At 34.3% G+C, this 26,739-nt stretch overlaps 2 protein-coding genes and 1 long non-coding RNA gene across 6 annotated transcripts; 2 read left to right on the forward strand and 1 right to left on the reverse strand.

The window, feature by feature from the left end:
* The first annotated feature begins 6,267 nt into the window (after positions 1-6,267).
* On the forward strand, positions 6,268-9,069 carry LOC109192501 (translation initiation factor eIF-2B subunit alpha-like). 2 transcript variants are annotated; one of them, XM_019343175.1, is made up of 5 exons: positions 6,268-6,894; positions 7,267-7,419; positions 7,505-7,646; positions 8,040-8,337; positions 8,473-8,488. In XM_019343175.1, coding segments are annotated over exons 1-5 (1,056 nt in total). In that variant the 5' UTR covers positions 6,268-6,432; the 3' UTR covers positions 8,474-8,488. The 2 variants fall into 2 exon arrangements, with proteins under 2 accessions (XP_019198720.1, XP_019198719.1); XM_019343174.1 differs by lacking the exon at positions 8,473-8,488 and adding an exon at positions 8,652-9,069 and having other exon boundaries at positions 6,276-6,894; positions 8,040-8,281.
* A 588-nt stretch (positions 9,070-9,657) lies between these two features.
* Positions 9,658-21,776, reverse strand: LOC109192502. The gene is made up of 3 exons (XR_002056109.1): positions 21,694-21,776; positions 11,937-11,949; positions 9,658-9,670 (listed from the first exon to the last, which is right to left on the reverse strand). It is a non-coding gene; the product is annotated as an uncharacterized LOC109192502 (long non-coding RNA).
* Positions 16,256-22,900, forward strand: LOC109192500 (AT-rich interactive domain-containing protein 4-like). Of its 3 annotated transcripts, XM_019343171.1 has the most exons (17): positions 16,256-16,831; positions 17,204-17,418; positions 17,541-17,729; positions 17,942-17,995; positions 18,143-18,231; positions 18,665-18,941; positions 19,041-19,097; positions 19,301-19,332; positions 19,586-19,721; positions 19,821-19,994; positions 20,424-21,041; positions 21,246-21,383; positions 21,485-21,583; positions 21,746-21,846; positions 21,932-22,022; positions 22,111-22,219; positions 22,251-22,900. In XM_019343171.1, exons 2-16 carry the CDS (start codon positions 17,269-17,271, stop codon positions 22,207-22,209), a joined length of 2,304 nt encoding a protein of 767 aa, XP_019198716.1. In that variant the 5' UTR covers positions 16,256-16,831; positions 17,204-17,268; the 3' UTR covers positions 22,210-22,219; positions 22,251-22,900. The 3 variants fall into 3 exon arrangements, with proteins under 3 accessions (XP_019198716.1, XP_019198718.1, XP_019198715.1); XM_019343173.1 differs by having other exon boundaries at positions 17,176-17,418; positions 22,111-22,900; XM_019343170.1 differs by having other exon boundaries at positions 22,111-22,900.
* The last annotated feature ends 3,839 nt before the right edge of the window (positions 22,901-26,739 follow it).

Raw genomic sequence — 26,739 nt, forward strand, 5'->3', positions numbered from 1 at the left:
AGCATTAACAAAAAAAAAAATAAAAAAAATCATAACTTTAATTGCACAAAATAAAATATATACACATTATTAAATAAGGGGTATTTGATTACATCTTTGCTATAATATAAAAAGTATAGTATGTTTGACTATTTTCAAAAAATAGAAAATGACATTTTTTCTCCCTGAGTTATATACTTATAGCACTTTTTCCCCCTCAATTATTTAGGTAAGCACATTAGCCCCTTCAATTATTCTAAAAGTGGTTATTTTTTTCCCTAATATATTAAATTGACATTTATACCCTTAAAATAAACATTTTATTTATTTTACTTCTTCAATAAATTATTGCGTATACGTAGGGATGACTACGATTCGGTTCGAACTGAATCGGACACTATAGCAATCGAATTAAAAGTTTCCGGATATGATTCAGACCTAGAACCCAATATTTGGATTTCAATTTATTAAAATTATGAATCAAAAAAATTGGATCCTGAACCGTGAACTGGCGATTCCGAACCCGATTCGCGATTTTGAACCGTTTTTATTTTAAAATTTTATTTTTATTTTAAAAATAGTTTAAATTCAACAATAAATGTATTTTATTTTTTCAGTTCGAAACATGAACCGTCCGTTCCGGGATTTTAATAAACTCTAAATATCGAGTTTCGATTCTAAATTGTAATTGGAATATTTCGGTTTGGTTGCTATAGTGTTTATTTGGTTTGAACCAAATTATGGTCATAATTTGTTGGAGAAGAAAAATAAATAAAATATTTATTTTAAGGGTAAATATGTTCATTTAACATTTTAGGGGGAAAAAACAGCCACTTGAATAATTGAGGGGAGAAAAGTGCTATAAGTATATAACTCAGTGGGAAAAAGTGTCATTTTTCCTATAAAAAAAAAGTTAACTAATATTTAATTCAGGCGGGTCTCCTCTTACCGCAGTTAACAGTTAACACTAATACATTACATCATTATTTTTTTGAAAACTTACATCATTATTTACTACAATTGTTGTTTAATACGGAGCATTATTTCTCAAGGACCTTGTGATTTAGTGGAATCAAGTTGCTCCTTCATATAGGAGGTTGTGGTTCAACAACTTTAATATATTGCACTTAGTAATTAGTTAGCATCAAATAAATTCATATTAAATTAACTAATCATATATTCATAGCACACCATATAAATATTTTTTGTTAGTTGACTTTGAAATTTTCTTAGGGTAAAAATGTGAAATATATTATCTCTGTGACACTTACACTCCGGTCTCATATGAATTATGGATAAGTTAAATTATGGTGACTCAATAATCTTTTAGGTTAGAGGACCCAAGTGTTCGGTACGGACAATGAGTCACCCTACGAAGAAGGTGAAATTGCACCACTGCAATGGTCAGGAGTCGATCTCCAAGTCAAGTTGGTCAAATAGTTGATTTAGTAACCACAATATTCTAAATTCGACTCTCTGTTGATCAGATCATTGTAGTCTTACTTGTGACATACATGTAATTTAATTGATGTTATTGAAAGCATATCAACATTTCTCGCTATCGTTTAACCAATTACTATGGACCTATATAATTATACCAATTTTTCACATAATGTAAATAGACTGAGAGAGTTAAAGATATGTAATACGAAATAACTCATTATATAGTGTTGAATTAGCAATTTGATTAATACAATTATTCTCAAAATAATAAGTTTGAGTTTGTATCAATACACAATTTTTCCTTGTCAAAAAAAGAAAAAAAAAAAAGTTATATATATAGCCCTTTACCTCATATTTGCAAAGGTTGATAAGTATTGTATTTGAATTCAAAAATATTATTTTATGTGTTATCTCTAGACTCTAATGCTAAGTCTTGGTTGGCTCAAATGCTACACCAAAGATAAAAGCACACAATGAGATTGGCCAGTTATTTGAGTTTGCTTGAGCTTCAAAGGTCAAGTGCACTTTAAGAGTAACTCCTAAACTTATATTTTAACGCACTGAAAATTACTATAAAATTATTTAATATTTCTATTGTGGGTTATGCGTAATTTTTAACAGACACATTCTTTAATCAATGTGACACAACTATCAATCATCATTACTAATAATTGCTTACAACAAATCAATACTTCAAATATGTATCGGTAGAAACAAATGTCATTTCTCATATTTGACACGATTCACAAGCTTAATATAAGTAACGAAACTTCATTTCGTATATAATAGATAATTTATTTACTTGTCTCACATTTGAAACAAAATTATTTGTTAATCTTATATCTGAGACATCAGACATTATAGTGATTAAAAAAAAATGTTCATCTTAAACTAAGACAAGTAAATGAAGAACTGAACAAAAAATGTTACTCGGTATCAATTATACATGTTAGGCTCCACGCAAGAAAATTTATTTATAAAGTTATGCATCAATATTGATGCACTATGATAGTCGATTAGATCATATGTTTCTCAATTTCATCATTGTCTCTACACTTGTTATATTAATTATTATGAACTCTATAGTTCTCATAATTGAACCTCAATAAGTTGAAATGACAGTACAAGGTTAAGGTCATTCATTCCAAGCTATCACAAGACGTCATGATGACCCCACTAGATTAAGGTCATCCAACCTAAGTCTTATGATTCTCGAGACGACTTTGTTGTGTTGAGATCATTCGAATAAAGTCATTAAGAAATAAGAATAACATTGTTCGACTAATGACCCTACTACAATATGATCCTTCTCTCAAATCATCCCGATAACCCCACTAGATTAATAATTTTTTAATTCAAGTTATCGCTAGTTAAACCATTCATCAATTATAAACTATGATTTTTATTTTGCAAACAAAACATGTGGCTATGCTATCTCCGGCCCTACAAGTTTCACACTTGACTTGAGCTAGTAATAAATATTTTTTTTTAATCAAATTATTTATTTCTTCCCAAACAAATAAATTATTTATTTGTTTTTATTAATGATGTGGGTTGCAAGTTGCAACGTCTCAGATATTGAAAGTTTGCAACCCATTTATCCGTACACAAGATGGCAGTTTTTTGTACAATTAGGGTCCGTTTGGAAAGCAGGAAAATGACTTATGGAAAATGTTTTCTGGAAAATGAGTCATTTTCCGGAAAACATTTTCCTTTCCAGTGTTTGGTTGCATTATGGAAAACTGTTTTTCTGTGTTTGGTTCATTTTCTAGAAAATGAGTAGAATTGTATAATTAAACATTTTAATTATTTTATTTAGAATATTACAACATGTATAATAATATATAATAATATAATATTAATTTTAAATATAATAAAAAATAGCTAAGTTTTTCAAAAAAAAAATTAATAATATATCAAAAATATTATGGTGGTGGTGGTGGTGTAGTGGTAGTGGTGTTATTCGTTATAATAATAATAATAATAATAATAATAATAATAATTGGTGGTGGTATGACGGTGGTGGTGTGGTGGCGACGGTGGTTGCGGTGGTATGGTGGTGGTGGTGGCGGCGGCGGTGGTGTGAAGGTGGTGGTGTGGTGGCGGTGGTATGGTGGTGGTGGTGGCGGCGGCGGTGGTGTGAAGGTGGTGGTGTGGTGGCGGTGGTATGTGGTGGTGGTGGCGGCGGCGATGGTGGCGGTGGTATGGTGGTGGTAGTGGTGGTGGTGGTGGTAGTGGTTGCGGTGTTGGTAGTGGTTGTGGTGGTGGTGTGATGGTGGCGGGGGTATAGTGGTGGTGGCGGCGGCAATAGTGGTGGTGATGGTGGTATGGTGTTGATGATGTTGGTGGTGGTGTGATGTTGGTGTAAAAGTTGGAAAATGACTTCCCCCCAAAAAAATGGGAAGTCATTTTCCTCCAAAACAAGCCTATTTTCCAAAGTCAACGGAAAATGATTTCCGTTGACTTGATTTTCCAGGCACATCCAAACACTGAAAACTTGGAAAATGATTTCCAGAACTCATTTTCCAGGTTTCCAAACACACCCTTAATTTTTATTTTTGTATTTTTTTAGGCTCTGTTTGGCAAAACTAAGCTAGGAGCTTATAGTTTATTTTAAGCTACTAATAAGTTATAAGCTCTGTTTGGTAATGTTCTCAAAATAAGTTCCTAGCTTAAAATAAGAACTTATTTTGGAACGCTACTTTAGGTAGCGTTTCAAAATAAGCTACTAGCTTCCTAACTTTTTTTCCATCTTTACCCTTATTATTTTAAAGTAATGACATATTTTAACCTTATGAATTAAAACCCTTTCTTTTCTCCTATCCCAACTTTTACGTCAATCCCTTCCTTAGTATTGTTTCCTGCTAAACAATTATGTTGAAACTTTAGCTTATTATTATTATTATTATTATTATTATTATTATTATTATTATTATTATTATTAATGTTATTTTAAAATTAGCAATATGGCTTCAATTTCAAATTGAACAAGAGCCGCCAACTAATGCTCAAGAAGCATTCAATCGTGCACATTCTTCTATTCGAAGTTGTATTGAGAGGTTGTTTGGAGTATTGAATAAGAGATGGAAGATACTTGCTAAAATGTCGCAGTTTAGTGAGGAGACCCAAATTGATGTTATTATGGTCATTTGCACTACATAATTATACTCAGAAAAATTCACAAGATAACATGATGTTTAATGTGCTTGAACAGCATCCAGATTACATACCGCCCGATGAACTTCAAGATTCAAGTAGTAATATCTCTATCAACGAAAATTTAAGTCACACCTCTATGGAGATGAAGGAGATTCGCAACAATATTGCTACTTCATTATGGGATGCTAGATCATGATCATGCTAATAGTTTTATTTTAAAAAGTGTTTACTTTTTTTGGAAGACGAAATGTTAAATTTTAATATGTAAACAAACTAATTTAAATTTTATGAAGATGTCCTTTTTAGTCTTTTTTACATTTATCAGCTTATCAAAAAGCTAATTTTACCAAACACTTTCAATCATAACAGCTAGCTTAACAGCTCTTCAATTTTCAGCTCCGAGCTTATAGCTTTTCAACTTTCAGCTCCTAGCTTATAGCTTTTCAGCTAGGTTTGCCAAACAGAGCCTTAGTATTAATGACTCTAAATAGGTTAAATTGACCACTGAACGTAACATGAAAATACAATTAGGCCACTAAACGGAAAAAAAAAAGTGCAATTAGGCCATTGAACACTCTAAAAACGTGCAATTTCACATGATAGCAGGTTACCATCAATTTTAGCAGGTTACCTGCTTACGTGGCAGCTGAGTTGGCATTTTTAATAATTTTAAAATAATTTTTAATAAATTTTAATAATAATTTTTAAAAAAAAAAAAAAACAAAATAGACAGTCACCCCGTCGTTTATTTTTTATTTAAATTTTTAAAAAAATATTATTAAAATTAATTATTAAAATTTATTAAAAATTATTAAAAATGCCAACTCAGCTGTCACGTAAGCAGGTAACCTGCTATCCGGTGAAATTGCATACATTTGGAAAGTTCAGTGGCCTAATTGCATTTTTTGGAGTGTTCAGTGATCTAATTGCATTTTTTTTTTTTTTTTATAGTTATGTGGCCTAATTGCATTTTCAGGTTACGTTCAGTGGCCAATTTGAACCTTATTCTTATTTTTTTTAATTCTTATTTATTTGGTTTTTCTTTTGGGTACAATTGTTATTTAGTATGTAATTAAATTATGAAAAAACATAAAACATATACTTAGCTTGAAAATGGGAGAATATTAAATGAAAGTAGAAAAATAGTGAAAAATTTATACATTTAATTTAATTAGGTAAAAGTAAATCACTTTTCAAAGTGAAAAAGTATTACATGAATATATAATTTTATCTATCTATAATAATCATTATTGCATTATTCGACTATGTCACGAAGTCACCCTCCTATAATCAACAAATATGATTGCCCACTTATTAATGCGGGAATCCATTTATATGTATATTCGTTCAAAGTGATTTGATAACCCTTACGTTTTTATATATATTGCGACCACGAGGTGTCTTGTGTAGGTCCTAACTGTAGGAGGTACTTTTAAGCCGTACCATACTCAGATTGATCTCTGCTCGCATTGGACTGACCCAATTAAGGGGTAAAGTGCTGGTCATATTGATTTTTTTCCTACGAGAGGAGGTTCGAACTCCCGACCTCTAAGAAACGAGAATGCACGGTCACTCACGTCAACCAAACTAGTTTATTTCCGATCTTAATTAATGCATTATGTCTTTTCTTTTTAATAAATAAATAAATAACGTTTCATGCCCCACCACAGTGTATACTGTATAGTAATTGTAAAAATTGCGGCGGTACAAGGGTTTTGGGGCACACGTAAATCCGAGAGCGGTAGTATTGGTATGTTGCCCGTCACGCCGGAATCTTCAAAACCGCGCCGGAGAATTCGCTTTCCCCACCTTTATTCGATTCCTTCCAATCACACCGTACAATCATAATAAATGTGGTATAGATCAGCTTCTTTCATTCTCGACAAGCAGCAAAACGACGACGTTGCGAAGGCCGAGAGCCGCCAAATTTCACCTCCCACTCCCACACCCGCCGAGGCTTCCTCCATGGCCGGAACCCTACAAAACTCTAATTCTAATAACAACATCTCGGCTTATTATCAGACTAGAGCGGCACACCATGGTGTCGTCACCAGTGATTGGCTTGCTCAGGCTCAAGCCGCCATAGGCAGCGGCGACCCGGAGGATGTCATCTCAGAGAACTCGTCGGCCAGGACCGACGATTCGGGGAAGACGTTCAGTGTGATTGATGAGTTCAATAATTGGCGTAAACAGCCTAACTTGGCAGAGGCTGTGGCGGCGATTAGGGCTTTGGCCTCGGTTATTCGTTCTAGTGAAGCTACTACGATGATGGAGCTTGAAATTGAGCTGAAGAAGGCATCTGATTCTTTGAAAGTATGATTTTTTGGGGGGTTAATTTGTGAGAATCGAATTATTTAACTGATTACATTCAGGATCAATTGTGAAACAAAATCACATAATTGAAATGCTATTTTTAGCAAATGCATGTGTACTTAACCATTGGAATCTGTCTTTACTACTTTAGTAGTTGAAGGCATAGTATTTTCAGTGGAAATTGGAATTCTAATTTTGTGAAATGCTGAATAGTAGAAGTTTATAAGCTTAGTATGACTGGAATTATCTCACCATCTGTGCCTGTTCTTTGATTATGTGGTTCTGTCCAAATGCTTTAACTAACAACTTGGTTGATTTTAGAATATGTCAAGATAGCTAATATATTTCCAATATCTGTGTTTTTTAATCCAGTCATGGGACACAACATCCATCTCTTTGACGGCTGGTTGTGATCTGTTTATGCGCTATGTTACAAGGACTTCAGCTTTGGAATATGAAGATTTCAATTCAGCAAAATCTCGCCTTCTTGAGCGTGCAGAGAAATTTGGAGAGATATCTTATAAGGTGTGCAAAGTGAATTGTGAATTTCACAGTGAACTGTGTATATTGCATGTGTGAGTACATGAAAACCTTGCTTTGTGTAGTGCAGGCTCGAAAAATAATCGCTATGCTTAGTCAAGATTTTATTTTTGATGGCTGTACCATTTTGGTGCACGGCTTTTCTCGAGTTGTGTTGGAGATATTGAAAACAGCAGCGCAAAACAGGAAACATTTCCGAGTTCTTTGCACTGGTTAGTATCTGGATTCTCATTACTTACTGAACAAAAAATGAATTTTGAAATTCTATTAAGCAACCATTAGCTTATTTTCAAAATGGTTGGGGTTTGATGTATTGTCTAAGTGCACTCTGTTAGTGTGAGTTCATGGGATCATGGTATGGGAAGTCTTGTACACTGGACCACTGGGTCCTGCCCTTTCTCTTCTTTGTAATGTTTTTTAAGCTTGATCCGCATGTTAGTTAGTGTAAAAAGGGGAGCAGAATAAGAAACAAATTGGTCTATTTGTATATCTAAAGATAAATTAAATAACTGGAGCACCACTAATGAAGGTAAAGGTAACTCTATGCTTGTGTGTTAGTTTGAATGGAAGCCTGAAATGTATTATTTACATGATCCAAAATGCAGAGGGGAGGCCAGACAGGACTGGGCTAAGATTATCAAATGAGCTAGCCAAGCTAGATGTTCCTGTAAAGCTCTTAATAGACTCTGCGGTGGCATATAGCATGGATGAGGTTGATATGGTGTTTGTAGGAGCAGATGGCGTGGTTGAAAGTGGAGGTATAATTAACATGATGGGAACCTATCAAATTGCTTTGGTAGCAAAGAGCATGAACAAACCAGTTTATGTTGCTGCTGAAAGCTATAAGGTATGTAGAAAATGCAACTTTTCTTTAATCTCATATGAAAATACAGTTTTTCTTTAATCCTTTTATAATCTAAGATTGGGTCAGGATTACTCAATTGGGCTATAATGCACATGGGCCAAACCACACTAAAAAATTGAATCCAACCAATTAGCTAGTCTAACACACGGCCTTAAATGTGGGACTCTTAACAAATCCTATATTAAAAAGTATGGAGTAATTAACTCAGAAGTCAGTACATGTAACATGCCTAGTAAAATCTGATATATTCTCCTATACTTTGGACGTGCATTTATATTGCAAACTTGAAATGGACTGCCTGCACAATATGCTACTAGTCTGATATCTGCAAAATCCTAATTTCTTGTTGCAGTTTGCTCGTCTATATCCGCTGGATCAGAAAGACATGGGTCCGGCGTTACGTCCAATTGACTTTGGCGTGCCAATTCCATCCAAGGTCGAAGTTGAAACATCTGCTCGGGATTACACACCGCCTCAGTATCTCTCCCTTCTCTTCACGGATCTAGGTGTTCTAACGCCATCTGCAGTAAGTGATGAGCTCATACAGCTTTACTTATAGCGTGGTCGAGAGATAGTTTTGTTGGGTGTTAGTGTGTCACAGATAATCATATTTGTAGTCTACAAGCAGGATTTTGCTTATCTCCCAGTTACATTTCCTTAAAAAACACAATGCTGGATTTGTAATCCCCTCCACATCCAGGATTTGGCTATGTTGTGATTCTCTTTTTGCTCATGTGATCATTCTTAAATGTTATTCTCAATGCGGGCAATGTCGAGTAGAGATAACACTAAAAAAATCCAATTATAATAAGTAATTAGTCTAAAGACGCAAAGCGGATTCTTTGGGAAAATAAATAGAAGCCGTTGTGCGTTTATTGGTAAAAAAATTTAATTTTCTATTTGAATTTTAGTGTTTTGAGTTTTTAAGGGTTGTACTAATTTTGTTTTAGATTACCTAGTTTCATTATTTGATTTTAGAACTTTGTATTAATGTTTTTTTTTAAGCTTGTGAAGATTATTTTATTGTGATTGTGATAATGTGCTTCACTTCTGTGGCATTAAAGTGTGAGTTGATTGGGTACTAAAGAAGGAACAGTGACCAATACTATGAATATGAGTTGGATTCCACACAGATTCTTTGGCAATTATTATTGTCCACAGTCCACACACTTGCGTGAATCATTTTTTCAACTAATGTATATTCAATACACAAATAATGTATTTTTAGTATATTAAAAATGTACATTATATTTACTATTTAGAGAAAATATATTATGTTATATAATGTATATTTAGTACATGAATAATGAACTTTTAGTATATTAAAAATGTACTTTTTTTTTGTTATGATACACACAATAATTTGTCATTCTCTACTGTTGGGCTGGAGATTCATTCTCACTCAGCCTTCCAATACATAGACAACTCCAATCGTCTAATCATAAATGTAAGAAAACACATACATACCACTATCCAAAAAACATTATTAATTTCATATCTTCGAGTATGAGATAGGATTATATATGATATCATTGAATATCACGTCACGTTTCATTGATTTTTAGACATATAAAGATCCATTTCATGTTGAAATGAGTATTAAGTAATTAAAGAGATAATCAAATCAAATTTTATATTAATTTCAATTAGGATTGTAAACGAATTAAACACGAATGAACAGAGATTGTTTGTGTTTATTTGTTAAGTGTTTATTAGTGTTCATTAACATTCGTGAACTGTTTGTTAATATTTGCAAACATGTTCATGAACACTATACAAGCAAACACATGTACACGTTTATGATTATAATTTGTTTGTGAACAAGAAATAGTCTATGTTCATGGACAATAATCAAACAAATACAACAACTATAAAAATAATACGAATAAGTCCAAAAATACCATCTAATATCAAAGTCAAAATATCAAGTTAAAAAAAAAAAAACACAAAACCGAAGTAGTATCTTTTTTTTTTTTTTTTTTTTTTTTTTTAATTACATTTAAATGAGCTTTTTAATGAACAATCCTAAACAAACACTAAACGAGCATATTCTTAAACATTATTAAATGAACAACTTGTGAACCTTATTAAACGAGTACTAACGAACACGTTCACGAGCTCCTTAGCAAACGAGCATACGAATGTATTTGTTTATTAGATAAGCTCTAAAATTTATTCATGTTTGTTTATCTTAATAAACAAACTCATAAACGAACGCTTACTGAACACGAATATGAGTAGTATACCGAAAGCATTGTTTGCTAACACCCCGCAATTTCAATCAATGAATCATTCTCTCATTGAAATATCAAAATTTGATTGATCTGAATACCAAATGAGTGATACATTCTCTCACTGAAATATCAAAATTTGATTGATCTGAATACCAAATTAGTGATACCTTTATGTGGAAAAAGATAGGTGTGTTCTGTTGGAAAAATTAGCTTAAAATAGCATATTAAGTGGCTATTTTGTGGTACAATTATCAGTGGGGTCCACTTCCGATTTGGGTCGGGTCAAAGTGGATTCGGATTTTTCGTAGTAAGACGAAGAGATTGATATATTGTACGCTCAAAACGGATAATGGGTGAATGAGATATTGATTCTCAAAGTAGACCCATTTAAGTTGGGAAATGAAGGAAAAATGTAGGACTTTGTCCCACATTGGTTTGGAAACAAGATTTGCCCCCCTTATATACATGAGCTCTTTTCAAGCTTGTAGAATTGTATAGCATAGAGGCTCTCTCGTGCGGGGGGGGGGGGGGTGCAAATCAAAATCCAACTAGAGGACATCAAAAAGGCTTGAAATCAAGCCCGAGCTCGCGTGCGCCGGCACCTGCGGGCACGAATGTCGTTCGGAGATGGGCTAGCCTTGCGGGCTAAGTTATGCCTAACTTCGGTATCATTTTCCATCTGTTATAGTCACTTGGCTCGGCCAAAACCGAGAACACCACTCTCGTGCTACAGAGAGCACGAGAGGTTGTGGTGCATGGCTCGGCCAAAACCGAAAACACCACTCTCGTGCTACAGAGAGCACGAGAGGTTGTGGTGCACCGAGAGCAAAACTCTCGTGCAACGGTGAACACGAGAGGTGTACTCTCGTATTGCACCATAGCACGAGAGGTGCACTCTTGTGGTGTACCACAGCACGAGAGTTCACACTCTCGTGCACCCCAACGGTCTGAAACCCGAAAGTGCAGAAGATTAAACTCATCTGTTACGGAATTAATACTGTTTAATTCCAATTTTTAAATTCTGAGTTTAATCCTACTTAGTGGTGACCGTTACAGGTGTTACACAATTGGTTTTAACACCAATTTAATGGCCATGTTGAATGCTATCACTCCAACATCCCTATATAAAGAGAGGTAGAAGCAGTAGCATTTTACACAGTGAGAAACAAGGGAATTCCAGTAACTTTTCATCTCAAAACTTCTGCTTCTACTCTCTTCTTTAGCCAATCTGTGTTCCAGCTTTGCTTTGTTTGCCGGGTTCCTTGTTTAGGTGCTTAAACAAGGAATCATAGCACGTTTTATCCTGGGAAACCTAGGCTACAACGCTCCTAGCACTTGTGGGAGGTAGCAAATAAGGTTTTAAGGAAAAGAACTTTGTGTTCGAACTCGTGCTAAACCTTTACCCAAACACTCAACCTTTTCCTTCCCAATTCTTTCTGTTTTTCCCATATAATATTAATCTTTTCGTAGGATTATTATTTTTGGGAATTTTCAACCACATTACCCAACATGTTCCATAGAGTATAACTCTCACCAAATGTTTAATTTTTATTGGATGAAGAAAAAAATAATAAACAAAAACCATAGCTCACCCCTTTGAATTGATTGATCAATGCGTGACACATGGTATGAAATAAAAAATGGGAGTCCATGTAATATTACTCATCTTAAGTATTACCCAACTTCACATAATTGAAGTATATAGAGTCAAATGCAAAAAGATCTATCTCATACATGATATATTGTTAGCCACTATTTTAATATTATGGCATGTTTTCATCTTTTAGTTTGTCGTCTAATTCAGAAATCAGTGAACTTGTTAGCTCATGCACTAACTAGAGCTACAGGCTTTCAGTATGATTCTCGTTTCTGGGATTATGAACCTCCCGATTGTATTCCTTCATTAATCGCTTCTACAAATTAATAATAGTCTAGTTTTTGTTTTCAACAAAAAAAAAAGTGTAAAGAGTCAAATTCTCTTAAACAAAATTTCAAATTCCAAGTATTGTGAACAAAGTGACCAGTGTTGAAGAATTCCCCCAAATATAATTTCACAATAACTTTGATTTTTTTATTTTTTTTTTCTCTCACGTGCCCATAATGTAGATCACAATTACAATATTAACCAACCAATTAATTATCCACTATAATAATTAACAATAACTAAACACACCTTATGAAAAATGAATAATCATATGTAAAGCTTTTATGAATTATTATCATGGTCAAATTAAAGTATAAGAAACTTACTTGAATGTGATGGAAGAAATTAAAGTCTCCAATAATAGGGCATTTGATTGCAATGGGGGATATGGGACTTAATATGTTTGAGATGATGACTTGATGAGTACTTCACAAGAGAGAATGTATTAGGAATAAGGGTCAAATAGGCCATCGAACTGCACTCAATAATGCAATTAGGCCACCGAACTTCAAAAAGCTACAATTGGGTCCCTGAACTAACGAATTCTATTCAATTAGTCTAATTTGTAGGTTTCCAAGTTGTTAGCAGGTTACCCATTTTCAAAAATTTTTTTAATTATTATTTAAAATAATTATTTAATATTAATAATTAAAAAAAAAAAAAACAGATTGACACGCAGGAGACGAAGAAGGTTTCTTCGTCTCCGGCCATGGAGACGGAGAAACCTTCTTCGTCTCTGGCTGGAGACGAAGAAATTAACTCCGTCTCCATGGCCGGAGACGAAGAAGGTTTCTTCGTCTCCGGCAGAGACGATATCTTTCTTTTTTTTTTTTTTTTTTTTTTTTTTTTTTTTTAATTTTAAATAATTATTTTAAATAATATTTTTTTAAAATATTATAAATTAGGGGTGACCTGCTAACAACCTCCAAAATTTACAAATTAGACTAATTGAATAAAATTAGTTAGTTCAGGGAGCTAATTGTTGCTTTTTAAAGTTTGATGGCCTAATTGTATTATTAGGTGCAGTTCGATGGCCTATTTGACCCTTATTCCAATGTATTAATATATTTTGTATTTAATATGTTTAAATATATATATATATATATATATATATATATATATATATTGTATCTAGTATATGTTTTGTTTAGGTAATTAAGCACTTTGAACAAACAAAGAGAACACAAGATATATATATATATATATATATATATATATATATATATATATTTTTTTTTACATGAAGATTCAAGAAAGAAAAACTATTGACTGTGTTGGGATTATTTTGGTATAGATGTGTACAATTACATTATTGAGCTATTACTGGCGTTACTTCTGAGTGAGAGAGATACGATCCTTACAAAGGAGGAAGGAGGAGAGATAATCTGAACTTGTGAGATTGCACCGACTTATTGTTAGCACTAAAATCTTTAACTAAATGATTTTTCGATGGTCAATGATTCGAAACTCTTCCTAGCTGGCAAATTGTAATGTAGATCACATATAATGTTCACTTTTAATATACTGAGTGTTCAATTTTAATATATTGAACTTTTATTTTTTGGTAGTATACCAAATAATGAATCTTTGGTACACAAAAATTAACATTTATTAATGTATTAAAAATGAAATTTAAGTTAATAAGTTAATAGTTCACCTTACAAGGTGAACTATGATTCATGGTATAATAATTGTTGATAGCTTGATGAATGTTCAATCTTTTTCACAACACAACTAATCAACTATACTCTTAGTTCTTTTTATTTAAAAATATAATATTTTATGTATAAATTGTAAATTAAAATAAATGCTATGTTGACTATGTAAGCACATTAATAGTGTTTTGGACTTGTCAATTGAATAAATCATTTATCAACTTAGAGCATCTACATCTATGGATTATTCACGTTTTTTAAGAATTTTGTAGTGATGTGGAGGAGTGAGAAAGTAGAAAGAGAGAAAAAATAATCCTTGTGCAAATATCGAGTTATTACAGAGTAAGTGGGGCCCAACGATCATTTAAGCACAGCACAGCACAGCGCGTAATGCGCATGCTGCACACCCAGTCCACGCGTGCCTAGCACGCTCCATCTGGGGCGTGAGTGCTCTTCATTTCATAGTGTTTCTTTTTAATTTTGTGTCAGGCTTTAGGTTTTTTTTTTTTTTTTTTTTTTTTTTCCTTTTTTCTATCTCTCTCCTCATTCCTACATGGCGCATAAAAAACCACAAAATAACTTCAACTGATAATGTTGCTCTTAGAGCATCCGCATCAGTTGGGGAGAATGGGGGATAATGTAAGAGTGATTAGGAAAGAGAAAGTGGGAGGGGAGAGAAAAAAAGAAAAAAAAAATAAAACTGAAATTGAAATAAAAAATAAAATAAAAAACAAAAGCGTCAGGCGCTGTCAGCGCGTCTGATTAGGAAAGAGAAAGTGGGAGGGGAGAGAAAAAAAGAAAAAAAAATAAAACTGTGCGTCCTGATTAGGAAAGAGAAAGTGGGAGGGGAGAGAAAAAAAGAAAAAAAAATAAAACTGTGCGTCAGGCGCGTGCCAGTGTTGCTACAGGTTGTGTGCGCGTGTGTTGCTTTTGTTTGCTTTTTTTTTTTTTTGAATACTACTAGCTCTATTACATTGTAGTATCTGTTCATATACTTTCTCAACCTATTGAAACATAAAGAGCCAATAACGCCTCCACTGAGGCTTGAACTCACAACCTTCCAAATGGAAGTCCAACCCGAATACCATTAGACCACATAGTCCTGGTGCGTGTGTTGCTTTTTTATTTTCTCTTTCTTTTGACATTATGTTTACATTTGCAGGAGGATTCTCCCCTCAAATAATCCCACCCACCCCACATCTTTTAATATCCCCATCCAAATTTATTCATCTGACATTAACCCCTTATTAACTTCTGGTGTGGATGCTCTTAGCAATGGCTAAGAGAGAGAGGATGGAAAGAGAAGAAGGGAAAATTAAGAAAAAAATGATATTTGTGAGAAAAAAAAAAAGACAAGTTACGGTAATGTGTCCGAGTGCTATGTTGCAACTCACTCAAGGACAAAACTGCTTTTCAATTTGGTGTGACCCATGTCAAAAACAAAAAATCACTCTTTGCAAAAGACTCTCACATCTTTTATTTCCTCACTCTCTGCCTCTTCCACTTCAAATCTTCAACTATAAATTCTTAAAAAAGGAGCAAAAATCATTGATGGGGATAAAAAAGCTGCCAAAGGCTGTCAATTGAACAAAACATTCATCCAATTAATGCTGTCAAAACCTTAATTGGATGAATTAATGATCATATTTGTTTAATTTTAATTGCGTTTTTAATTACTTATCCATAATTTGATTATTTTTCAAATATTTATATCATATTCATGTATTTTATAATAAGATTATGATTCAATTTAGAATAAGAAAAGCTATTTTCTCTAATTTTCTTAGTTGTTTATTTTAAATTCGTGTATCTTATAACAAGTTTTTGATTCAATATAGAAGTATGATATTTTATACTATTTTAAATTTGATATAAGAATATATATAGTTCCCAATTTCTTTGCTACTCTTCAAACTTGAAATGAAGTTGATGATGGAGAGAGCGATAAAGAACTAAACAAACCTTTGAAATGCAAAGAAAGAATTGAACAAAAAAAAGGAGGGAAGAGAGAAAGACACAGCAGAACTGTTTATACAATTCCCTAAAAAAACATAAAAATTAGTGAATTAAATCATGTCTCTAAAATGCGTTTAATCTCTTAATCCCAATCCTTAGTACATTCGAATTCTACGATCATGATGATCTTCCGCATACGTGAACAGGGACGAGGGATTTCTGGGACTCTTTTTCAGATTTTGTTCCGTACTCATCGTAGTCGGATTGAACAAAACTGTAAAAGGGGATTATATAGTAATAAAAAAGTTTGGTTTTTTGATTTTTTTTTTTCATCCTTTCTTTACGTTTGTGTTCGGTTCGGGTGTTTGATGCGTTGTTAATGTTTGACTCGGATGCATGTGTAATTGTCACTGCTCCAAAGCTGACACGGCCTCTCAAGAAAACATTTTTTCGTTTTTATATTTATAAATTTCTTTAGGGGCAATTTGATTTTAGCGGTTGTTGATTGTGAGTCTTATGATTTCCACTTAGATAATAGAAATAAAGAGGGAATGCAAAAGAAAGATTCTTAAATCACACGATTTTTTTTCTTTTCTTTTCCTTTTTCTTTTTATTATTTTTCCCACATTGATTGGTTCCTTAGGGTTTCCTTCATTATTTACTCGTCCGTATTCTTTATGTGAATTTGGAGCATGTGGGCGTAGATCTTTGGTGATTTCTCATTCTGGGGTTTTCAAATTCCTTGGTCTTCTCGTCTGGATCGGTGAGTTCTTCTTCCTGTGCCTTCTGGGTTGTTTGATTCTTGCTGCCTAATGTTAGATTTCTCTCGGTTTGGGAAATTTTATCGGGGTTTTTGAGGTTGTAATCTTTTGAATTTGTGAGAAAACTTGTTATTTTTTGTGTTATTTATTTAAATTTTCTTCTTGGATAGTGTTTAAACTTTAGTAGAGTTTGATTTCTGAAGCTCTGTTAGCTTGGCTTCTTCTCCAGGGAGTTGGCCTGTGTAGTTTAGGGCAATTAGGGGTTTTCTTTAGTTGATCATTTGGGGGAATTGCAGTAGCCTTGGAGGGATTTTTATTTTATTTTATTTTATTTAATGTAGTACAGTTTGCTGATTTTGAGGTTGTTCTGCTAGAGCAATTTGGAGGAGGCCTAAGAGCTGGTTTTGGTTGGGATAAACATAGGAATCTCAACACCCAGATGTGTTCTGTTCAAGGGACTTCAAAGAACTTTTGCAGTCTCCTTGGGGTTGTGTGTGGAAAAGCTACTGGAAATAAGCACCAGCAAGATGTTGTAGTTGATGGTCTTACATATCCCTTCCCCGAGATTGTCTCCTCGGGGCGTTTGGAGGTGTGAATTAATGTTATTAGTTAGCATATGTATAGATATGTGCGGTGTTAATAAGATGATCGATTAGTATTTTGCCTGATTTTTGTTGTTCTCTTTTTACTGTGGCTATTGGTTAAATTCAGGTTCATCTTCTGAAAAATCCGAGTAGAGATGAATTTCGTACGGCTCTGGATACGTTGCAGCCAAACATTGTCTTTTTACAAGGAGAACAACTTCCAAATGGCGAAGTTGGTTCGCTAGTATGGGAAGGTCTTGACTTGTCTTCTGAGGAGACCATTTCTGGGCTTTTTGGTGCCAAATTACCAACAACAGTAACTAACCTTTCTTCGACTCCAATTTTTGGGCTTTTGCTATCTACTTCCTTTGATGTTCTTTTTTGGTTTTGTTTTGGTTGTGTGTTGGGGTGCTTCACTAAATAATCGCAGATGAACTCAAAATATAAATTAGGATGCAGATGAATTTGCATTGACATCACCGTTTTCCTAGTTTTCATTTTCGTTTGTATTATCAAATACTTGTTCAGGTTTACTTGGAGCTAGCAAATGGAGAAAAGTTGGCCACGGCTCTTCACTCTATGGTAATTGGTAACAGAACTTTATTCAATTAATAGTTGTCAATTGGAACTATGAGAAGACCTTTGGTTGCGATAAACTTGCTTGATATAAGGATTTAAGATTTTGTGTGGTTTCCCGTTGCTTCATTGGCATGTAATATATCTTTGCAGGGAATTCCATATGTGATATATTGGAAGAACACATTTTCCCGCTTTGCTGCTTGCCATTTTCGCCATGCATTGTTCTCGGTGGTTCAAAGGTAATTATCATGCAAAATTCATTAAAGGCAGTAGAGTGGTTTGAGAGGCATATTCGTTGTTTTTTTTTTTTTTTGGGGGGGGTTCAAACCACGAGGTGTCCTGAGCAGACCCTAACTGTAGGAGACACCTTTAAGCCCGTACCATACTCAGACTAATCCCCGTTCGCACTGGCCCAATCCAATTAAGGGGCAAAGTGCTGACCAGATTGGCTTTTTCATACGAGAGGGGGTTCGATCTCCCGACCTCTCTTAAGGGACGAACGGCCACTCACGCCAACCAAGCTGGTTTGAGAGGCATATTCGTTATTGTGGCAATTCTTCGTTTTAAATAACTACCTATGGCCTTGGTTACATGTACACTTAACTATCTACTTAATTGGATTTTTTTCTTTTGTGTTCCAACGAATTGCTTCTGAAATACTGTCTATTGCAGTTCATCTTGCGTTACCTGGGATGCTTTCCAACTTGCACATGCGTCCTTTAGGCTCTATTGTGTCCGAAACAACCTTGTGTTCTCTGATAACAGCAGAAAAGTTGAAGCTAAGATAGGTCCTCAACTTCTCGGGGACCCTCCGAAGATTGATGCTCCTCCTCCAGAGCCAGTTGCTGGAGATGATGAAGAAAGTCCCTCTGATGATCTTCCTGCCATAAATATCTATGATGATGACACGAATATTAGGTTTCTCATTTGTGGATTGCCGTGCCCATTGGTAAAGTATACACTTCAAGTTTCTTATTATTTCCACTTGCTCCCGCCCTTGTCTGTGTTGCCTTGGATATATTGCTCATCGAGTTGCTTTTGCCCTCAGGACACATGCCTATTGGAATCTCTGGAAGATGGCCTTAATGCCCTCTTGAGCATAGAGGTTAGTATCGGTTGTGTATTTGGATCCTCAAGCTCCTTCCTAACCTATAAATCTCACTTGAAGAAATTTGGTTTGATGCTTCTATCTTCTGTTAAGGAAACGGGAAAACACAAATCTCTCTGTCATAATTAGACATGGTTGTATACTTAATCTGCCTTTTTCATTTTATTTTTTATTTTTTATTTTATTTTATTTTTTTTCAGATCCGAGGGAGCAAACTCCATAACCGTGTTAGGTATGTAACATTTTTGATTTTGTGATTCTTTCGAATTGTTTTCTATCCATTAGAGAATTCCTTTTTCCATTATGAGTTTCTGGTTAAAATGCTTATCTTTATTGATTCATCATGGGTAGTTCGTTTCGAAGATGAAATGCATCTATGAAGCAAGTGGATTATCTTGTGTTCATGTTTAATTCCTTAATAAAAGATGAGATTATTCTCAATCAAACTGTCATATCCCGTAATATTTCTCTAAATGTGGCTCCAGTGCCCTTCCTCCACCGCTTCAGGCCGGTGCATTTTCTCGTGGGGTTGTGACCATGCGGTGTGATGTATCAACCAGTAGTTCTGCTCATATCTCCCTTCTGGTGTCAGGCAGTGCTCAAACATGCTTCGATGATCAGGTAATGTTGGCAGTACTCATTTGATTCTTAGTCGACAGGAATCAAAACGTTAAATGATTAGTTTTCCTGGATTGTCTGTGTGGCCTTTTTAATTTTCAGCTCTTGGAGAATCACATAAAGAGCGAAATCATTGAAAAGAGTCAGCTAGTTCATGGACTGCCAAGTGTCAAGGAAATCTGGCCTCCCTTGTCTGATCCTTGGAGATCTGCCTCGATAGCTTGTGGAGCAACGGTTTTCGAAGTTTGCGTGAGGGCTCCTCTGTGGGCTTTGCAGGTCCTCTTTCTTTTGATTTCTGCCTTTTTGCCTCAAATGATTCTAAGTTGAGTTTTAACCACTGTTGCAAAAATCGGTCTAGGCGCCCCTAAACCGTGGCTATTTCCTCCCTAGGCGCCTGCCTAGCGCTTAACTCAGCCGCCTAGCACCTAACTCGGTCGAGTTAGCCGAGTTAACCCAATCGGCTCGGCCTTACTAAGTTTTTTTTCATTATATATATATATGTGTGTGTGTGTGTGTGTGTGTGTGTAACATGACATATATACACCCACACACGTGCACTGTTTTTTTCTTTTTTAGTAAGCCGCATAGGCGCCACTGTACCGCCTGACTAGCGCCTACTGCAACCATGGTTTTATCTACGTTTGGAGTATGGATCTGTGGCCACATCTATTAACTTGCTTCTCGTTGTGGTATTACCTTTTCTAGGTTTTGAGGCAGCTAGCATCCGATTTTTCGTTTCGTAGTTTTGTGGCGCTTGGTATTGCCAGCATCCAGGGATTAGCCGTAGCTTCGTTTGAGAAAGAAGATGCGGAAAGACTTCTTTTCTTCTGCAAAATGCACGGGAAGGATGGGAATTCAAACAATGTTAAGATCACCAGCCCCCCAGCCTGGTTAAGACCTCCCGCTCCTAGCAGAAAGAGATCTCGTATGAGCTATGAAACTGATTTGAGCTCCCGAAATGGTTTGAATTCTGGATATCGAGCGTATATTAGAAGAGAAGAGGAAAATGGGTATGCAATGCCTTTGGTGCCTGCTAGACGAAAACTGAAAGCTGCGGCACTTAAGCCCATCCCTCATGTTCGTCACCGAAAAATGTTCCCGTTTTCTGGGATCTCGGAGGTGGAGGGACACGATGGAAACCAGGTTAAAGCTAATTTGCCGGTTGTTCCATCAACTAAGGCGGCCGGTAATATTGGAGTAGCTGCTGCTACCCAACGTAAAGCAGTGGCAAGCTCACAACAGGCTAAGCAAATTATACCTTTGAATCCCCTTCCTCTGAAGAAACATGGATGCGAGAGAAGCCCGATACACGTGTGCTCTGAGGTAAGCAAACTTTTTGTTACCGCGACTTTGAAAAGGAATGGCGTAATTGTTGTGTCTAAAGTACAATCGGCTAATGTTATCAACTAGTCATACCCTCTAACCCAAATAGCTATCAGCTAACAGCCATTTACCAAACAGGGTCTTTATCTTTTTCAACATTGTTAGCTTATTTTCTCTTTTCGATTTCCTTCCATCTTCTCGCAGGAAGAATTCCTTAAAGATGTGATGCAATTTCTTATACTTCGTGGCCATACCCGTCTTATTCCTCAAGGCGGGCTTCCCGAGTTTCCAGATGCAGTACTCAACGCGAAGCGTCTTGACCTCTTCAACTTGTATAGGGAGGTGAGGTTTCCTTTCCTGTCACTAAATAGGAACTTTGAGTTTGTCCATTGAGCGGAAACATTTCTTTCACCAGCTCTAACTCTTGTAATCGTACCGTGCAGGTGGTTTCTAGAGGTGGATTTCATGTCGGCAATGGCATCAATTGGAAAGGGCAAGTTTTCTCGAAAATGCGCAATCACACGGTGACAAACAGAATGACGGTAAGCTCCATATGTCTCCCTTCTCTCCATCTGCTTCCAAAACGAAAAAAAAGAAAATGGTACTCATAAAGTAAAGACAGGTTTTATGTCGCAATATAATGTCATTCAACCAGCAACACAAAAGCTAATGTTAGCTTTTTCGTATGGTTTCTTGAACCCCAGGGTGTTGGAAATACACTCAAAAGACATTACGAAACTTACCTTCTGGAATACGAATTGGCCCACGATGATGTAGACGGGGAGTGCTGCTTGTTGTGTCACAGGTCAATATCATCATTGTTATGCGTTTCGAGTAGATCCACAAATTCTGTTAACTGTTTGCTAAAAGCTTCGTTCTCGATCTTACAGTAGCGCTGCTGGTGACTGGGTTAATTGCGGGATGTGCGGCGAGTGGGCCCATTTCGGCTGTGACCGGAGACCAGGTCTCGGGGCCTTCAAGGTATAATAACCAAACCTGTTTCTTCTGAAGAGAAATTTCTCAGTTTCGAAACAACAGTTCGGTTCATTCTTCTTATTCTAACGCGCAGGATTACGCAAAGACAGATGGATTAGAATACCTATGCCCTCAATGCAGTGTAGCAAAGTTCAAGAAGAAAATTCAGAAAATTGCAAATGGATTTTCTTGAGTCCTAACAGCTATCCAGAACCCCACTGGTGCTGGGGTTCACTAATCCCAATTCTTTCTAAATTCTTTTCCTCTACAGACTTTCCTTTTTTGCCCTGCCAAGTTCCCAAGCTGGCCGGACATGCATGTAACATCTCACGGCCGGGATGCAGATACCAGTGCAGTATGCAAAGAGCGAGTAACAATAACATGCCACCCGGGAAAGGATGGAAGGTGCATACTTGGCATCGTGGGAGTGGGAACGAAGGCGATGGAGGGAGTCGTGTAATATATAGAGTATATACATACATATATAGCATAATCTTCATTAGACATGTTACAGTAGTTGTAGAAGCTTTATGAAAACAATGTAGTTTTTGGGGTTTTGCTGATTCCTGCCTACTGAACCATTGAGCTAAAGCTCGTGCGGTGCAAATCCTCTAGATTAATCAGAACTCTGGTGCCAAAAACCATTGTACCATTTCAGGTTGTAGTTTTTGTAGGGTTGGTTGGGGCTTAGTGAGGAACATGCATGAAGAGGCATCCTTTGATGTAATTCTACTACAACAATGCCTTAACTGACGTGGCGAGACGACATTGGTGATTATTGACACATAGACACTCTTCTTTTGACACATCAGATCAGGTGTGACAAGTGTACGAATAATACAATTCAGTTTTTTAAGGAAAATACTTAGGGGTCGTTTGGTTCACAGATTACCTTAGAGAATGTTAGATTATTCATGTGTTTGGTTAAATATATTATGTTTGGTTTAGGATTATCTTTTATATACGCTATAATATCCTTAACATATTTTCATATATTTTAATAAATTTAAAAATTAATTAAATAAATAAGATAACGGTATCATATATAATTACATGATTTTAAAATATTAACTAAAATCTTGAACTTGAGAAACAAAATTATTTTATATGCTAACATAACATAATAAAAATAAAAATTATATAATTATATATATATATATATATATATATATATATATATATAAAATAACATAACCAAGGTTATCTTACATAACCTAAAAAATTGAAGGGAATCACATTTCCTTCAAAATTTTATGTGGAGATAATATGACATTCCTTGGGAATGTTAGATTCCCTAAGATAATATGAACTAAACATAGGAATGTGAGCTTTGGAATGTCACATTCCCTTGGTTATGTTATATAACCTGAACCAAATGCCCTCTTAGTGTACTCCCATTATATACTCCCAATTTTACTCCCTCTTACATGTTTTTGATGTAGACATTTTCTGTGAACCCACATGATGAAAATTAATCACTCATTGTTTGCCACCTTAGGGAGTACAAGCAAGGGAGTAGAATTTGAGAGTTTGTATAGTAGAACTCGTTTTTTAAAGGAAAATTTGCATATATAGATTCAGTATATCTCTTTTAGTTTTACAAATTTGATTATTTAATTGGTAAACTAGTTGTAAGTTTAGTTTCTAAGGGGTCGTTTACTTCATTTTTTTATTTTTTCTTTTTCATTTTTTCATTTCTACAGTTTTCCATTTCTCCAATTTTCCTTGTTATTCCTCAAATTTTCTATTTCTCCATTCCTCTAGTTTTTCAGATGTTATTAAATACAATTATCCTAATTCCTATATAGCATTTGCACAACAACAATAACAACAAATCTGTGTGCATAAGGAAGAGGAAAAAGGAAAAAGATAATAATAATAATAATAACAACAACAATAATAATAATAATAATCTAATCTAAAAACATAATAAGTCTCAATCAAAGTTATATCCCTAACTTATGTCCATGTTTTTAGTGCAAATCATTTTGTACATTGTGCTTTTAGGGTTGTACAATACAATTTTTTGGACAAAAATACCCCTACCGTTATAACTTCCGTTATCTTTTCCATTATTGTTATCATGCACATGCATCCATCATATATTTTCTTATATTCTTTAATGATAATAATATTTGTAGACATTATATATTAGATTAATATAATAAATAAATTTGATTTCATATAGATTTTAATTAGTAAAAATTTGTTAGTTATTTTTAAAAATATAAATATTGGGCATATGTTTTGTGCATCGCGCATAGAAAAAACTAGTAATAATAATAATAGTAATAATAACAATAACAACACCACCACCAACAACATCAACAACAACAATAATAGTAATAACTGTAAATTCATAATTTTCGAAACTCTATGTTCACAATTTTAGAGCTCTATGTTCATAATTTTTTTAAAATTTCATACCGCTTCGTTATAGGAGCATATGTTCATAATTTTATCACTATATGTTCATAATTGTAAGTTCATAATGTCAGAGCTCTGTGTTCATAATTCCATAATTGTACATTTATAATTCCATAACTGTACATTCATAATTTCGTAACTTTACATTCATAATTCAATAATTGTAAATTCATAATTTTCGATACTCTATGTTCACAATTTTAGAGCTCTATGTTCATAATTTTATCACTATATGTTCATAATTGTATGTTCATAATGTCAGAGCTCTGTGTTCATAATTTCATAACTGTACATTCATAATTTTCGAAGCTCTATGTTCACAATTTTAGAGCTTTATGTTCACAATTTTAGAGCTTTATGTTCATAATTGTATCACTATATGTTCATAATTGTAAGTTTATAATGTCAGAGCTCTGTGTTCATAATTCCATAACTGTACATTCATAACTCCATAACTGTACATTCATAATTCCACAAATGAATTACACCGTTAACGCCTTAACGACGAGACAAAATCAATTTTTTTTTTTTTTATTGGAATGCCGTTGTTTTCCCTGAAAACAATGTCGTTTTGGACTCGTGTCCACAATGCATAATGTACACGAGTCCACAACATAATTTGCCCGTAAGGCTAATCAAGACTTGTTTATCTCATTGTGAGCCTGTGCTAACAAATATAACAAGTTGGAATTTTCTCGGTGTATATTATCATGGCTGCAGACTTCTCTCATCACTAAAAAAAAATAAAAAATACTATTATTGTTTTTTTTCACCAATTTGATTTTTGGGTATTACATTGTATTAATATTCACATTTCGTTGAATGAAACAAACCCAGTCTAAACTAAGCCTACGGATGACCTACTAATCCAATCAAGTATGAATCAATCGTTATGCGTTGGACCGTCTCCAGCATGCATGCTGGACACGGGTAACAGTGCCTAACTGTTATCTTTTTTTTTTTTTTTTTTTTTTTTTAAATTTCAGACCGCTTCGTTATAGGAGTATATGTTCATAATTTTATTACTATATGTTAATAACTGTACGTTCATAACTCTATAACTGTACATTCATAACTCCATAACTGTACATTCATAACTCCATAATTGTACATTCATAATTTTCGAAGCTTTATGTTCACAATTTTAGAGCTCTATGTTCATAATTTTATCACTATATGTTCATAATGTCAAAGCTCTTTGTTCATAATTCGATCAATAACTGTACATTCATAATTCCATAACTGTAGATTCATAATCTCATAATTGTAGATTCATAACTCTATAACTGTACATTCATAACTCCATAACTGTACATTCATAATCTTCGAAGCTCTATATTCACAATTTTAAAACTCCATGGTCATAATTTTATCACTATATGTTCATAATTGTAAGTTCATAATGTTAGAGCTCTGTGTTCATAATTTCATAATTGCATAACTGTACATTCATAATGGCATAACTGTACATTCATAACGGTATAACTGTACATTCATAATTCAAAAAAAAAAAAATAACGCCGTTAACGGCAAAACGCGCGCGATTTTTTTTTTTTTTTTTTTTTTTATAACTAAATGACGCGTTTTTTTTTTTAAAAAACGACGTCGTTTTGGGCCCGTGTCCACAATTCATTGTGGACACGGGTCCAGGGCATAATTTGCCAGTATGAATTGACCTCATTCCGTGTAATTGTTTCAAAGAGATTGTTGCAAATACAAGAATGTGAAACTCTTAACCTCGTGATATAAAAAATGCATCTACTTGATCATCATCACCAAGAATAATATTATCATCATCATACATATGGGATCATCATTTTTCAATATTCACCTTTTAACCTAATATATAAAACTTTAAAAAGAAACCAAATAAAAATAATAATTGAATAAAATTTCACACTTTAAGATATATTTGTAAATCTACTATCTATATCAACCACTTTATTGAGCATCAAGCTAAGAAAAACGAATTGAAGTAGAGAAGAACCAGCTATCCATTATTGCGTTCTTAATTGCTCTAAAAATATTGATTTATATAGTGTATTATGTATAGCTGAATAATTAGTCAATCATATATAACATGTACATTACATGAAATATTTTGTAGTTGGAGTAGGTACAAATATTATTCAATGGTTTTTGTAGCATTTCTGTTGTAAAAAATATATACTTTGAAGAACTAGAAAATTAAAACTACTACTCCAACTATTTTGGTTGCATTAAAAGTCATAGCTTGCAATTAACTAAGGGCATACATACAATAGGGTTAGCACTTACAATACACCTACGTATAGTC

Source organism: Ipomoea nil, unplaced genomic scaffold (genome assembly GCF_001879475.1).
Source record: "Ipomoea nil cultivar Tokyo-kokei standard unplaced genomic scaffold, Asagao_1.1 scaffold1770, whole genome shotgun sequence".
Lineage (NCBI taxonomy): Eukaryota > Viridiplantae > Streptophyta > Magnoliopsida > Solanales > Convolvulaceae > Ipomoea > Ipomoea nil.

Excerpts from the sequence above, each read along its gene's own strand:
- LOC109192501 (XM_019343174.1), top strand. The coding sequence starts at position 6,433 with ATGTGGTATAGATCAGCTTCTTTCATTCTCGACAAGCAGCAAAACGAC. Across the intron at positions 7,647-8,039 it reads TTTCCGAGTTCTTTGCACTG|AGGGGAGGCCAGACAGGACT; the intron begins GTTAGTATCTGG and ends TCCAAAATGCAG. Across the intron at positions 8,282-8,651 it reads TTGCTGCTGAAAGCTATAAG|TTTGCTCGTCTATATCCGCT; the intron begins GTATGTAGAAAA and ends TTCTTGTTGCAG.
- LOC109192500 (XM_019343173.1), top strand. The coding sequence starts at position 17,269 with ATGTGTTCTGTTCAAGGGACTTCAAAGAACTTTTGCAGTCTCCTTGGG. Across the intron at positions 21,042-21,245 it reads CGATACACGTGTGCTCTGAG|GAAGAATTCCTTAAAGATGT; the intron begins GTAAGCAAACTT and ends ATCTTCTCGCAG. Across the intron at positions 21,384-21,484 it reads TCTTCAACTTGTATAGGGAG|GTGGTTTCTAGAGGTGGATT; the intron begins GTGAGGTTTCCT and ends CGTACCGTGCAG.